Here is a 13,659-nt window from a genome sequence, read left to right as displayed (position 1 = left end):
AGGATGTGTTTCAGTCAATTGGAGAAGAAGAGAATGAATGGAAGGTTCGGCTATGGAGGAATGGGAGAGAAGGCGTGAAACTCAAAGATTAATCCCACACCAAAATGGTTGATTAGCAGTGGTTTAGATCTAGAGAAGAGTTGAAATGTATTGAGATAGTTTATAAATTGTAGAATAAAAATTGAATTATTTATTATATTTTGTGTGGAAATTTAAAAAAATTATTTTAAAATTTAAAAAAATTGAATCGTTTATTATATTTTGTATGGAAATTTAAAAAAATAATAATGATAAAATGAGATGAATTGAGATTAGTTGAGATAGATTATGAATATAAACGAGACAAATAAGAAGGGAGTGATTACTTCATTTCTTGTAAGAGCAAGGCCAGTAGTCACTGGCATAGTTTTGAATCCCGTTCCGTTTCGGCCATGATTGGAATATTCTGTTTCGGTGTGGTATCCAGTTCACTACATTTCCATTCTGTTTCCTTATAAATTCCAGCCTTCAACTGCAATTTTGCGTCTTGGACTATATTCCCTTTTTTTATTGTTTTAATGGCAGATTTGTAACTACCTCAAGTTTGAATGATATTGTTGTAAATTCCAAATCTAAATAACATTCATGTAATTTTAAAATCAAAAAGCCATTTAGATAATTTTAAATTTTTTGGAATATTAAATATGTCTTCTCATTCTCTCACTCTGTTTAAAAAATCTCATTATTTTTAATAATTTCCCCACTCTTATATAATTGTGATCTTTTATGATATTATCTTTATATTTTATTTTAATGTTTTCAACGCATATTTATTTCATACATGATACATAGTTACGTACACATGTATTTATTTTGTTAATTATTAGTTTATATTTTTAAATATATATATAACTAATTCTGAAATGGTACGAACCAGTATTAAAATATTTCGTTACAAACTTAAAATTGCATAAAAATATATTATCTCACATTTTATATTTTATAACAAATATATTTATATCCTATAAAAAACATACTCACACCCTATAAAAAAAATAAAAATAACAAAATAAAAATTGAATGTGAAAGATAATCATGACTGATGCATAGAATTCTTCAAAATATAATTATTGAATGCCAGTTTTAGAATTTGTTGGGCCAAGCTTTAATTTTCATGAAGAAGTATAAGAAGTTTTGAGATCATGTTTTGAATTTTCATAGAAATTTAAATATTATTATAGAATTTTCTAACAATGTATGATTGTTATAAATTTCTGAGTAATTAAGGAGTTGTTTTGTAGAAAGTCTTTTGTTTTCATTTTGTTATTTATGTATTTGTGATGAGAAAATGTTTTCATTCTTTAGAGCTCGTTTATTTTAAAAAATGAGATAAAATGAGTTGAGATTAAAATTAAAAAGTTGAATAAAATATTATTAGAATATATTTTTTAATATTAATTTTATTTTGAAATTTTAAAAAAATTAAATTATTTATTTTATTTTATATAAAAATTTAAAAAAATTATAATAATAAAATGAGACGAGCCGAAACGTTTCTTATAAACAAATGAGACATTTTTGAGTCCCTTTTAAGAGACACTGAGAGAGGGAGAGAAATGTGAACGCGTTGAACCTGTAATAACTTCCGAGAGAAGGAGAAGAGTAGGAGAGAAAGGTTATGGATATCACCAGAACACTGCCGGAAGAATGCATCGCCAACATAATTTCCGGCACATCCCCTCGGGACGCATGTAGGTTGTCGCTGGTCTCCCGTGCCTTCGAATCCGCTGCAACTTCGAATCTCGTGTGGGAGAGGTTTCTGCCACCTGATTATCAAGAGATCATTTCATCGTCGTCATCATCGTCCTCATCCTTGAACCTTTTGACCAAGAAGAATCTTTATTTCCATCTTTGCGACAATCCAATTCTGATCGGAAACGGTAACAACATGGTAATCAGCAAAAAGAAAACCTTGTTCTCTTTACCCTGTCAGGTCTACCTAGTTTTGTTTACTTGCTATAAGCTAGGAATTCAGGTCTATTTTTCTATATTGTTTTTGCTTCAAGATATACCCTTGTCAATTGAGTTCCTAATATGGATTAGTACATGTTGTGAGACTGAAAATGATTATATTGGAAAACTTTTCCAAATTCAGATAGATTGGTTTCTTAGTGCTTTTTAAAGTGGCTATACTTTCTGGCTTGAATTCTTGTTTGTTAGATTTGAATGTGAGAGGTGCTTTAAGTCTGTAACTGCAGTCCCGACTCCCAATAATTTTTAATGGTAATTTTTGATGCTATCTTTGTTCTTTTAGTTTAAAACTCATTTTTCACATGGTAATTTTTCATATGTTCTGATAACAGCAACCACCTTTGACCCTTGTTCTTTGGTTCTGATCTATTCCTGTGAAATCACCACCTGTGTCTAAAAGCTTAAGTTGATGGGAATATGTAGATTTAACGTATATTTATACTTGTCTTCACACTCTCCCTCACTTAACTTCAGAACCTCTGTTCTAATACTATGTGATATCACCACTTGAATTGACAACTCTAGACTTTTCTTCTTGTTTTGTAATCTCTGTCTGTGTCAATGATTGAACAGAGTTTCCAAATAGATAAACTGAGTGGGAAGAAATGTTTGATGCTGGCTGCGAGGGAGTTAACTATAATATGGGGATCTGGAGAAACTCCACATTACTGGGAATGGATTTCCTCAACTCAGGCACCAGTTCTACCCAAGTCTAGGTCTCTCTTCATCTCTCTGTATTTTGAGTACTGCATGCTTGTTTACCCTTTTTTGTTATTTATAGCAATGGTGTGTATAATGTGCAGATTCTCGGAAGTAGCTCATCTTAGAATTGTTTGGTGGCTTGACATAAAAGGCAGAATTGAGACAAAAATCCTTTCCCCAAAAACAAAATATGGGGCATACTTTATCTACTCCATGGTGGATCGTTTCTATGGGTTTAATGTCCCTGTGAAAGTATCCATTAGACTGGAAAACGAGGTGGAAGGAGGTGATGCTACCAATGCTTATTTGAATCCAAGTGAGGAATTATTACAAATTAACCAACAAGATGGTCGACTTCCAATCAAGAGAGAGGATATGTGGATGGAGATTGAGATTGGAGAATTCTTCAATGGCAGCCAAGTTGATGATCATGGCGCGGTCGAGATGTGCTTGAAGGAGGTTCAAGTCCTTAACGGGAAGTCTGGCCTTGTGGTCCATGGCATTGAGCTTCGGCCAAAAGAAGAAAGTTAATTATTAAGAGATTGGTACCTATTTTCTTTCTGAGCAAAGTACATTTGCTATGAGACCTGTTTTTTCTGCATTATATTATGAGAAACGTTTTGAGGGTTGGTCTTGGACTATGTATTGTGAATACGTCGCATGCATTGTTGTGTTATGTATTGGGATTGTTACTGAGGGAAACTACGGTTATATGAACGCTTATATTCTACAAAGGAGGAATTACTTCATCTACTGTAGGAACAAGCAAGGCATGCGCAGCAATCTCTGAAATATCGTTTGTTTTGCCTGAACATAGCCTAGGTAAGGGGTGGAATCCATGGTACCCTGCTGCAAGTTTACCATGTCACCTGGCTTGGATCAAATTTAAGAAGTTTTCCATTTTCTCTTTTCTAGGCTTGATTGTCTTCCCTTCCCTTGAATGTTTTCCTTTATTAACACTAATCATATTAAGTTCTTTGTTAAAGAGGGAGCCTATTTATAACTCACAATTTTTGTTTATTATTGTAAATAAACTCTATATATCTCTAAATTGCTAAATACATGGATAATGTTTTTTTGAATAATTCTATTTACACCATGGGGATGGTTTCTATGGGTTCCACCTCCCAGTGGTAGTGTTCATCAAGTCTGAAAATGGGGTGGAAGGAAGTGATGCTACCAATGCTTACTTGCAGACAAGAATGTCGTCGGATACACATTATGATCAACGACCAGACGACATTTTATTACCAATTAAAACACAGTGGATGGGCAACTTCCAATCAAGAGAGATGATATCATGTGGATGGAGATTGAGATTGGGGAATTCTTTTGTGGCCATGTTGACGGAGTGGTCGAGATGTGCTTGACGGAGGTTGAATTCCTTCACTGCAAGTCTGGCCTTGTGGTCCATGGCATTGAGCTTTGGCCAAAAGAAGGAAGTTAGTAAAGAGATTGCTACCTATTTTCTTTCTGGGAAGGGGAAGGGCCCTTTGTTATGAGACCTAGATTGTGTGCTTTATGAGCAAGTTGTGAGACTTTGGATTATATGTGATTGTTGTGATATGACACAGATGTGATTAGTCTTTCACAAATTTTATAGTTTCATGATTTGTGTACCCATAGCCTAGAGGGGCAGAGACCAAATTAAATGGAAACAGTTTTGAGGTGACAATCACTAGGGTTTCTTGGAAAGCCTATCAGGTTGGATCAAAACATTATTTCTGGGTGAAGATTCGCAGATGTCAAAGTTCAAAATGAGTAGCCTAGGAGCTGTCAAAACATAGAATCTAACCTGAAATGCTTCACTTTCCTCTCATCAGGTGGAGAGGAGATAGCTCTAGCTTTGAATCCTGTTTGGTCGGGTTTGCTCTTTACAGCTCTATTTTTGTAGGTTTACCAATATCCTTTCATATGTCCAAAGAGGACCAACGATGAGTTTTGAAACAGGCTATAGGAAGACCACATGTCAGTTTCCTTTGGCCTTCAATATCTACTTGAGAAGAATTGTAACACCCGCTTCTGTAGGTTAGGAAATGTCATGTGTTATCATAAAAATAGTCCGACAAAAAATTTGCATAATTTAATAAAATAAGCAGCTTTTTTTTTTTTTTTTTGTGTAAAATACTGTTTTTCCTTTAAAAAAGTCTGCAGAATATCTAAGCTCTGATACGAAATTGTAACACCGCCACCCCATCCCTGGGGCTAGGGATGGGGGTGTTACAAGTTAACTCCCAAAAGAGTGAAAGTAATTCCACTAACCCTAATCATCTTAGGATGAAAGGCACAGACATCTTCTAACAGAAACAAATGCAAGACCGTTCTTTTTTTTTTGGCTAAGAACATATAAAGTATATTCAAAACAGAATATAGAAACTCACTAAGATCACCAAGACAGTTCTCTTTTTATGTGCCAGCAGACAAGCAAATGTCATACAAATTGGGAAATCATGCACGTATGTTAAGTGGAAAATCAGTTGGCCTTGCATTCAATTTTATCTAGTAAACTACAAGATTTTCTTTTGTGTTTCTGATAGAGTCCAGACACCAACCTTACAACAACATAGCATAATCCCCAACCTGACCTGTTCTATTTCATCTTTCTCACAAAAATCCTCCGCTCCCCTCTCCTCCCCCCACCCCCCCCGGGGCCGGGAAAGCAAGAATCCACCAATGCAAGGCAATATAAGACAAGATACAACATGGCCAATCCCCCAAAAAAGGGAAAAAAGAGAGAAAAGAGAAAAAGAAACAAACAACAAAAACTATTTGGACCAATCCACGGGATTGTAAGTACTATTTCAAGATTGACCAAGCCCATTCAACCTTTGACCACTGTGCTGATTATATTTTGGCTTCCTACTGTACTTCTCCTTTTCGGGGAGCTCTAGCTTGCTTCTTTGCAGGTCGACCAACAGGATCTAAAACAGGGTCCTCAAAGTAAGGAGGCAGCCCTGGTCGAGTAAGCTGCAAGTCTGGACAGTCATCTGGACCTGCCAAAGCCAGTGGACTCGCTGCAGCAGAAACAAAAAACAAAAAAGGGTTACAGTTCTTAGTTTGGAATTGTTTTCTTTTTCCATGCACCAAGATGTCATCACTAAGGTAGGAGCCAAAGATGAAAGGTTCCATTCAAAAATATCTCTTATGGTCAATTATTCCTCTGCTGGATTTCCCTTCAGATTCAGCCGTCAGTACTCTAGACTAAATCCATAGGAAAAAAGATGATATAACAGGCAGTAAAACCATGTTCATTTGAGTTAGTTCAAGCATCAGACTTGCAGACATCACTTGATGAGTCTGAAGTAACCAACAAGTCAGCAACTGATATATAATAGGAGGCACCCAGAGCATAGGTATGATTTTCCATAGTGGATAAAGGAATCGATGGACAAAAAAAGAACTGTAATGAAATCCTAAATGGAAACATGATAAAACGAAACAGTCATATGTTGTAAGCAAACTCGAAAAAACCCCAAGTGAAAGAACATAAAAATGTAAATATGCCAAAAATAAAAAACCCAAGAACATGTCTTCGAGGAATTAGAGAACTCCGTTGCAAAAATTCTATTAAAGTCTCTCCTCCCATCAAAGCAAACAAGCTATAACTCAAATGACATCTCCTTTCTTGTAAAAACAAGGTAGAGGATTATATCATTTCAAGTCCATCAGGCGTGTGTGTAACTTACTAATGAGAAATAAGTGCCCTATCCAAACCTACGGACTTCTTGCTTAACATCGCTCTCATCGAAGAAGTTTCCAACTTTTGCAGCCAGGCACCCCTGAAACGAGTCTATCTAATAGAGGAAAAATAGCCTTCAGGTATTGTACTTTTGACATACCATTATCGGGAGAACCCCATGATAGAGAAGAGAATTAACTCCTCAAGGATAAATCGGAGTTTCATTGTAACTTATAGCAAGTGTAATTTTCACAAAGATAGGCCTTGCTTGGTTTACTTAGGTTTCTAAAATTTCTCAAAAACATTTTTTAACTTCAATCCAAACATCTTTCAATCTCAAAAAAATTTCCTATTTCAACTTTTTATCCAATCATTTGCCTAGATTTCAGAAAGTCATAAACATAAGAACCAAAACAAAAATACCCTAAGACATTATATTCAAACAACTTTTCAACTCCACCCATTCACTTTGAAAATCCCAATACAAAACATTTAAAAAAAATCAAATTTTCCAGTCTACCTTCACAAAACCCAATGAAAGACACATATCAAAAATTTAAAAATAAAATTAAAAATTAAAAAATATTCTCAAAACACACCCATTGTTTCTAGACTAGCATTCTGAAAAAAGCCCCAAAATATAAATGCAAGACTGCACCACCAGATTGCATGGCAATAAGCCAGAACTTAAACCAGGTGGGACTTCCTCTTCTTGAGCTAAAAATATAGTTAACTATAAAAGGTAGCTCTTCAGTTTGTTTTTTAAATGCAGGTAGCTTCTTCTGCATACCTTCACGAGGTTCAAGAGGTCCAGTGACACGTGAAGCTGGCAGACGAGGAGGGCGCTTTCTCACATAATCGTCCCGCAAAGGCTTTGGAATTTGAAATGAAAATTGTGAGAGAGATACACCATCACTCGTATACTCTGGATGTTCCTGCAAGTACCTGCAAAATCAAAAGCCTCAAGAGGGCTGCAAAGGAAATATGGAAAAACATTGTAAAGTTAAAATTACACAGTGAAGCAACAGGGAAAAAGTCGAGTAGTGGCAACAACATACTTTTGGATCTCCACCATCGAGCGTAGTTTCTTACCTGATGGTGCTTGATAATATCTGTAATAATTGGACAGAGCATATTAGAATGAAGTTGATGATTGACGGTCTAAATGGTCTTCTTATAAACTTAGAAACACCAAAATAAACATTAAGGGGAGGTTTGGGGGGTGAGATGAGAATTTTGTGTTTTGTTTTGAAGTTTAAAATATTATGTTTTATTATTATTGTTTTAGGATTTGAAAAAGGTATATTGGGATTTGAAAAAGTTGAATTGTTTATTATATTTTGTATGGGGATTTGAAAAAGGTGTAATAATGAGATGAGATGAGATGAAAATTTTGTGTTTTGTCTTATGCCCCAAACCTGCCCTAAAAATAAAAAATTGATAAAGCAAAGTAGAAAAAAACTAGGTATGAGGATAAGCCTCAAATATCAAACGTGAGACAACACTAACAGTTCATCCAGTTTTCAGCTAGATAGGAACCAAAAACCCCAAGTGAACACTCATAAATGAGAGTGGAAGGATATTATAAAAAAATGATACACCACAAGCAGTGGAAGCAATCAGAAGACTTCATGTAGTATACACTAAATGACTAATACCAATTTGTGAAAGCATCAAAAGAATATTGTAAAACCACTCCCAGTGTATTTCAACTCCAACATTCAAATACCACATTTATCCTCGGATATGGAGCACATAACCACATAACTAGTAGCAGCTACAGAGCTATATATATGCAAGGATCAACTAGCAAACAGCAATGTAAGGGAGATTTTCTATACTATAGGTAATAATGAGTTTATATATGTGTGTGTACGTGGGAGTTGGGGATGCACGAGGGTTGCACAAGAGAAGTAATCAAGAAAAGGAGACCTCTTTAGCTGACAGAAGAAGTGAGCTTATGAAGTTTGGGCTGAAATAAAAGGGAGGGTTGGGGGGGGGGATGGATATCAGATTATAAGCCTAAGAACCATAGAGTGCGATATGAGAAGCACCCTTCAGGGCTAGTTCGCTCATACGTTAGCTAAACAGGAAGCGAGAGATGGGCACTATATATTCTTTGGATCAATACAATATTTAGTCTATTGCAGAATATTTATTACTAGCAAACAGTAATATTCCTTTCCCGTGGAAGAGTATTTGGAGGTCTCGTGTGTCTTCCAAAGTAGCTTTTTTCATATGGACCACCTCTCTTGGGAATATTTTGACCACGAATAATTTGAGGAAGCGGGGCCTCATTGTTATGGATTGGTGTTATTTATGCAAGAAGAGTGGAGAATCAGTGGATCACTTATTACTGCATTGTGAGGTGACAAGTGTTGTGGGATGAGATCTTTAGAAGAATTGGTGTGGCTTGGGTTATGCATTTTTTTTTTTTTTTGATAAGTAATAATTTTATTCAAAGAAATAGGCATAAGCCCAAGTACAGAGGACGTATACAAAGGAAACACCTACAACTTCCAAAAACAAAAAGAAACTGACACCAGAAAACTGAAACAGATGCAGAAAATTATCCGCCATTACAAAAACTTTAGCCCAAGAACTCAAAAGTACTCAAGAAAAAATCCCTAAGATCTCCCAATGAGCGTTCTTTATCTTCGAAGCATCTCCCATTTCTTTCAAGCCATATGCACCACATAAGACAAGGAGGAATCATCTTCCAAACTCTCGCCGCCTTCTTACAGCCCTTCAAACCCTTCCACCCTACCAATAAATCCACCACTTCTCTAGGCATTACCCAATGTAATCCTGTCCAACTCAAAACCTCATTCCACAAGAATCTTGTCACTTTGAAGTGAAGAAAAAGGTGATTTACAGATTCTCCTTCCCTTTTACACATGACACACCAATCGGCAATAAACAGACCTCTCTTTCTAAGATTATCAGTAGTCAATACTTTGCCCAAAGAAGCCACCCAACAGAAAAAAGCAACCGTAGAGGGAACTTTCACTTTCCATATATTTTTCCAAGGAAAAACACAACTACTATGGCTTGACAAAATTCTGTAATAAGTAGAAACTGAAAACTTAGCATTTCCAGCAGGAATCCACACCATGCTATCCTCTCTTTCTAGCACCAACTTTGAACTGTAGAGTTTTACCAGCAGAGCCTTAACTTCATTCACTTCCCAGTCATTAATGTCCCTTTTAAAAATGATATTCGATTCAACCTTATTGTTATTACTGCAGTAAGAATCATAAATAGATGCATTATGATCCCTAACAATTCTGAAAAGGGTAGGAAATTCCAGCTTGAGAGCAGTATCCCCACACCACAGATCATGCCAAAAGAGAATCCTCTTTCCATCTCCCACCTTCAATCTGAAATTATTGGAGAAGGAATCACATCCTTTTCTAATAAATTTCCACAAACTAACCCCATAAGCTCCACTAGCTGCTTTGGTACACCAACCTCCCCACAAACTTCCATATTTCACTTCTATCACATTTTTCCGAAGGGCTTTACTCTCCAATTGATATCTCCAAAGCCATTTCCCAAGTAAAGCTCTATTAAAAACCCTAAAATCTTTAATCCCCAAACCACCACGATCCAATGGTTGACAAACTTTCTTCCAACTAACCAAATGAAACTTATTTTCCTCACTATTGCCTCCCCCATAAGAAGTTTCGAAATAAATTCTCAATCCTCTTTTCAACTATTGCCGGAAGAGGAAAAAGAGAAAGGAAATAGGTGGGCAGGTTGGACAAAGTACTCTTTATAAGAGTTAGTCTTCCCCTCTTAGACAAGTAGATCCTCTTCCAACCCGCTAACCACCTTTCAATTTTTTCAATCACCCCATCCCATATGTTAACAGCTTTAAAAGAGGCTCCCTTTATACCTCAAAGGCAAAGAAGAGATTATGCACCCCAGTAAATTAGCCAAGTTTGATAAATTCTGAACATCACCCACAGGAACAATTTCAGACTTCGATAAATTAACTCTTAACCCCGAAGCAGCTTCAAAACACAGCAAAAGTGCTCTTAAAGCACGTATATTATCCGAATCAGGCTCACTAAAAATCAAGGTGTCATCAGCAAATAACAAATTAGAGATCTTTAAGCTATTCCTAGTCTCATTACCCACCACAAAACTGGACAGAAGATTACCCTCCACAGCCTTCTCAATCATTCTACTCATAGCGTCCATAATCATAACAAAAAGAAAGGGGGATATGGGATCGCCTTGACTCAAACCGCGAGAGCTACAAAAGAAACCAGCTGGTTCTCCATTCACCAAAATAGAAAATTTTGAAGTCAAAACACAATGCTTAATCCACGAGCACCATTTAACACCAAAACCAAATCTCCTCAATAAATAATTAAGAAAATCCCAGCTTACATAGTCATAAGCCTTTTCCATATCCAATTTAATAAGAATACCAGCTTTCTCCACCTTCAATCTACTCTCCAAACATTCATTAGCAATTAAAACAGAATCTAAATCTGCCTTCCTCTCACAAAAGCATTTTGAGATGGTGAAATTATCCTCTCCATCACCCTACTCAAACAATTTTCCAGCACCTTAGAGATAATTTTATAAATGCCATTCACCAAACTAATAGGCCTAAAGTCTCTTATCTCCACAGCCCCTACCGTCTTCGGAATAAGAGCAATGAAAGTTGCATTCAAGCTCTTCTCAAACCTCATATATGAGTGAAACTCGGTAAACACCTTCATGATATCATCTCTAACAACATCCCAACAAACTTGAAAAAATGCCAAAGTGAATCCATCCGGAACCAGAGCCTTATCCTTGTCCATACCCTTTACCACATCTAGAATTTCTTCTTCTTCAAACTCTCTTTCCAACCACAGCATCCACCTGCTCTATAGAGTTAAAACCAAGGCTGTCCAGTTTTGGTCTCCAAGAAAAGTTTTCCGAAAAAAACTGCTCATAAAAATTCACAATGTGAGCCTTAACATCTTCTTGATCCGTAATCAACCTGTCCCCGTCACGAAGGACCTCAATCGCATTAGATCTTCGATGAGAGTTTGCCATTTGATGAAAAAATTTGGTACACCTATCCCCCTCCTTCAGCCACAACACCCTCGATTTTTGCCTCCATGAAATCTCTTCCATTAATAGCGCTTGTTGGAAGGAGATTCAAGTTTGTCCCCAAGTGGCTCCAATTTGGAGGATGATTCCTTTGTGCATTATGTGGTGTATTTGGATGGAAAGAAATGCTCAGTACTTTGAAGATAGGGCGGGCGCGTACAATGGAGGAACTTCAGAACTTTTTTGTAAAAACCTTATTGCTCTGGTTTTTTCAGCCATTGTAACGGAACTAGTGTTCATGATTTTCTGTTCTTAATTTCTGGTTCCTAGAATGTATTTAGGTGTACTTTTGTATACTTCATGTGTACACGGGCTTTGCCTACTTCATTCGTATCAATAAAATTTTCATCTTACTTATAAAAAAAAAAAAGAACTCCAGAAACATCCAAACTTCTTCAAGCCTTGATAGAAACCCAATGGGAATACTAAAGAGTTCGAAGGTAATGTCAGCAAGCTCAGGAAAAAAATAAAAATAAAGCAAGCTAAAAATGAATCCTATTCAAGTAGTTAAAATAGAACTAGGCAGTCTGGAGAGTTGCACCACTATTACCTTAGTTTCTGAAAACTCAATGCATAATTCAAATTTAGTATCCAAATAATAAAATTCCAGACGGAACTGACTAGTAAATAAGAGCTAGAAATAGAGCATAACATTAAATTACCTACATATAAGAGTTCTTTACAATAGAAGTAATCAAATGCAAAGGAACACGTACACATCTGCAAACTTGGTGCTTCCTTCACCTCTGATCCGGAGCAGCCGTTGCCACCCAGGAGGGGGCAGCGCAATATTGGGCTTATCAATCGCCCAGAGCCTACTTCCATCTTGAGAAATGTCTGCTGGATCATCACATGATACATCAGGCCGCCACTCACGAGCTGTTTCACAGTAAAAAGGCTGTTCCAGAATATGTTCTCGTATTGCCTCATACTTTTCCTTTGTTGGGATGAGCCTCCATTTAAAACAGCGGGCACACTGGACAGTGAAAGCCCCTACAGATGGCAAAACTCTGGAAGATGAATTTGGAGAAGAGTATCTTGGTAAAGATGGAGGCCGGGACTGAATTGGGTCAGGAGCAGGTACAATTCCTGCACTGTAAGCCAATGGGTCGTATAGCACCAACTGCTTTGAGGCATTCTCATTAGACTGGCCATCTCCATCCTCTGAAGAAGAGGATGAAGAAGAAGAGACACCTATGGGTTCCTGAATATTGCTGTCTCGTTTAGCTAGGAAACTTGTACCACTAAAATCATCTTCTTCCTTTCCAACATTAAGGGATAACTTTTCAGGGGTTGAGCACATCTGAAAAGATCCCAAAAACCTATCATAGAAAGCACCACTGAGCAAAGCAGATGCAAAAAGATCTTCCGTGGAAACGAACCAAGCTAGAACAGATACATTTCAAATTACGACCCCTAATTTGATTATGTTTATCCATTTCCAGCCACCAATCAAAAGACGCCATATATTAATTAAGATAAAAGAAACAAATTCCAAAGAACCATAGGAAAAAAAAGAAGCCTAAAAAATGAAGAAAAATAAACAGGGAGCAAATTGAACGAGAAATCGTATTATATACAGCACATGAGAAACAAACATATGCAATGGTTTGATCTCTCCCTCCGCTTTTTCACCAAATGGAATTTCCCTTCACTAACAACCGGATATTCAGACCACAAGACAGAGCCTACCAAAATGCCCGGGAAGAAACCAAAAACAAAAAGAGAGAGAGAGAGAGAGAGAGAGAGAGAGAGCTTGCAGATCAAAATGCCCGAAAATATAACTATACGAATCATTAACGGTCAATTTGGCTGCCGATAAAAACGAGATAAAGAAGATAAATTTGAACAGACCGAACAAATCCCCGATCTACCACTCCATAACACAACACAACACAAGCGCAAATGCATAACAAAAACAAATGCACGAGAAAAACAAACGAAAACAGAGAGTGTGTGTGTGTGTGAGAGAGAGAGAGGTATTACAGAGATCAGGATCAGAGAGTCAGAACGGTAGAAGAGAAGGAAACAGGCAGATCGTACGGTGAGTGTTGCGTAAGAGTCCGGTGATAAAAATTCTTTTGCAGGGCTTTTCCTCTGCCTCGATAGAGCGAGAGAGAGACGACTGGGAGACATAGGCAGGTAATGCTATT

General features: G+C 36.8%; 2 protein-coding genes across 3 annotated transcripts; one reads left to right on the top strand and one right to left on the bottom strand.

Moving 5' to 3' along the window:
• Nucleotides 1–1,610: 1,610 nt before the first annotated feature.
• Nucleotides 1,611–3,621, top strand: LOC121243727 (F-box protein PP2-B10-like). Its single transcript, XM_041141864.1, has 3 exons — nt 1,611–1,930; nt 2,584–2,726; nt 2,814–3,621. Exons 1-3 carry the CDS (start codon nt 1,658–1,660, stop codon nt 3,241–3,243), a joined length of 846 nt encoding a protein of 281 aa, XP_040997798.1. The 5' UTR covers nt 1,611–1,657; the 3' UTR covers nt 3,244–3,621.
• Nucleotides 3,622–5,173: 1,552 nt separating this feature from the next.
• LOC121242892 (methyl-CpG-binding domain-containing protein 2-like) lies at nt 5,174–13,659 on the bottom strand. 2 transcript variants are annotated; one of them, XM_041140895.1, is made up of 5 exons: nt 13,493–13,659; nt 12,223–12,809; nt 7,450–7,503; nt 7,182–7,336; nt 5,174–5,726 (listed from the first exon to the last, which is right to left on the bottom strand). In XM_041140895.1, exons 1-5 carry the CDS (start codon nt 13,640–13,642, stop codon nt 5,572–5,574), a joined length of 1,101 nt encoding a protein of 366 aa, XP_040996829.1. In that variant the 5' UTR covers nt 13,643–13,659; the 3' UTR covers nt 5,174–5,571. The 2 variants fall into 2 exon arrangements, with proteins under 2 accessions (XP_040996829.1, XP_040996830.1); XM_041140896.1 differs by having other exon boundaries at nt 12,223–12,828; nt 13,493–13,631.

The sequence above is a fragment of the Juglans microcarpa x Juglans regia genome, chromosome 8D (genome assembly GCF_004785595.1).
Source record: "Juglans microcarpa x Juglans regia isolate MS1-56 chromosome 8D, Jm3101_v1.0, whole genome shotgun sequence".
NCBI classification, from domain to species: domain Eukaryota; kingdom Viridiplantae; phylum Streptophyta; class Magnoliopsida; order Fagales; family Juglandaceae; genus Juglans; species Juglans microcarpa x Juglans regia.
The sequence above is the reverse complement of the archived record's forward strand: the minus strand, read 5'-3'. Positions and strand labels throughout refer to the sequence as shown.

Coding starts and splice junctions, on each gene's coding strand:
- LOC121242892 (XM_041140895.1), bottom strand. CDS start 13,642: ATGTCTCCCAGTCGTCTCTCTCTCGCTCTATCGAGGCAGAGGAAAAGC. Junction 7,337..7,449: donor TCGATGGTGGAGATCCAAAA/GTATGTTGTTGC, acceptor TTGATTTTGCAG/GTACTTGCAGGAACATCCAG. Junction 5,727..7,181: donor ACCTCTTGAACCTCGTGAAG/GTATGCAGAAGA, acceptor TTTCTGCTGCAG/CGAGTCCACTGGCTTTGGCA.
- LOC121243727 (XM_041141864.1), top strand. CDS start 1,658: ATGGATATCACCAGAACACTGCCGGAAGAATGCATCGCCAACATAATT. Junction 1,931..2,583: donor TCGGAAACGGTAACAACATG/GTAATCAGCAAA, acceptor ATGATTGAACAG/AGTTTCCAAATAGATAAACT. Junction 2,727..2,813: donor CCAGTTCTACCCAAGTCTAG/GTCTCTCTTCAT, acceptor TATAATGTGCAG/ATTCTCGGAAGTAGCTCATC.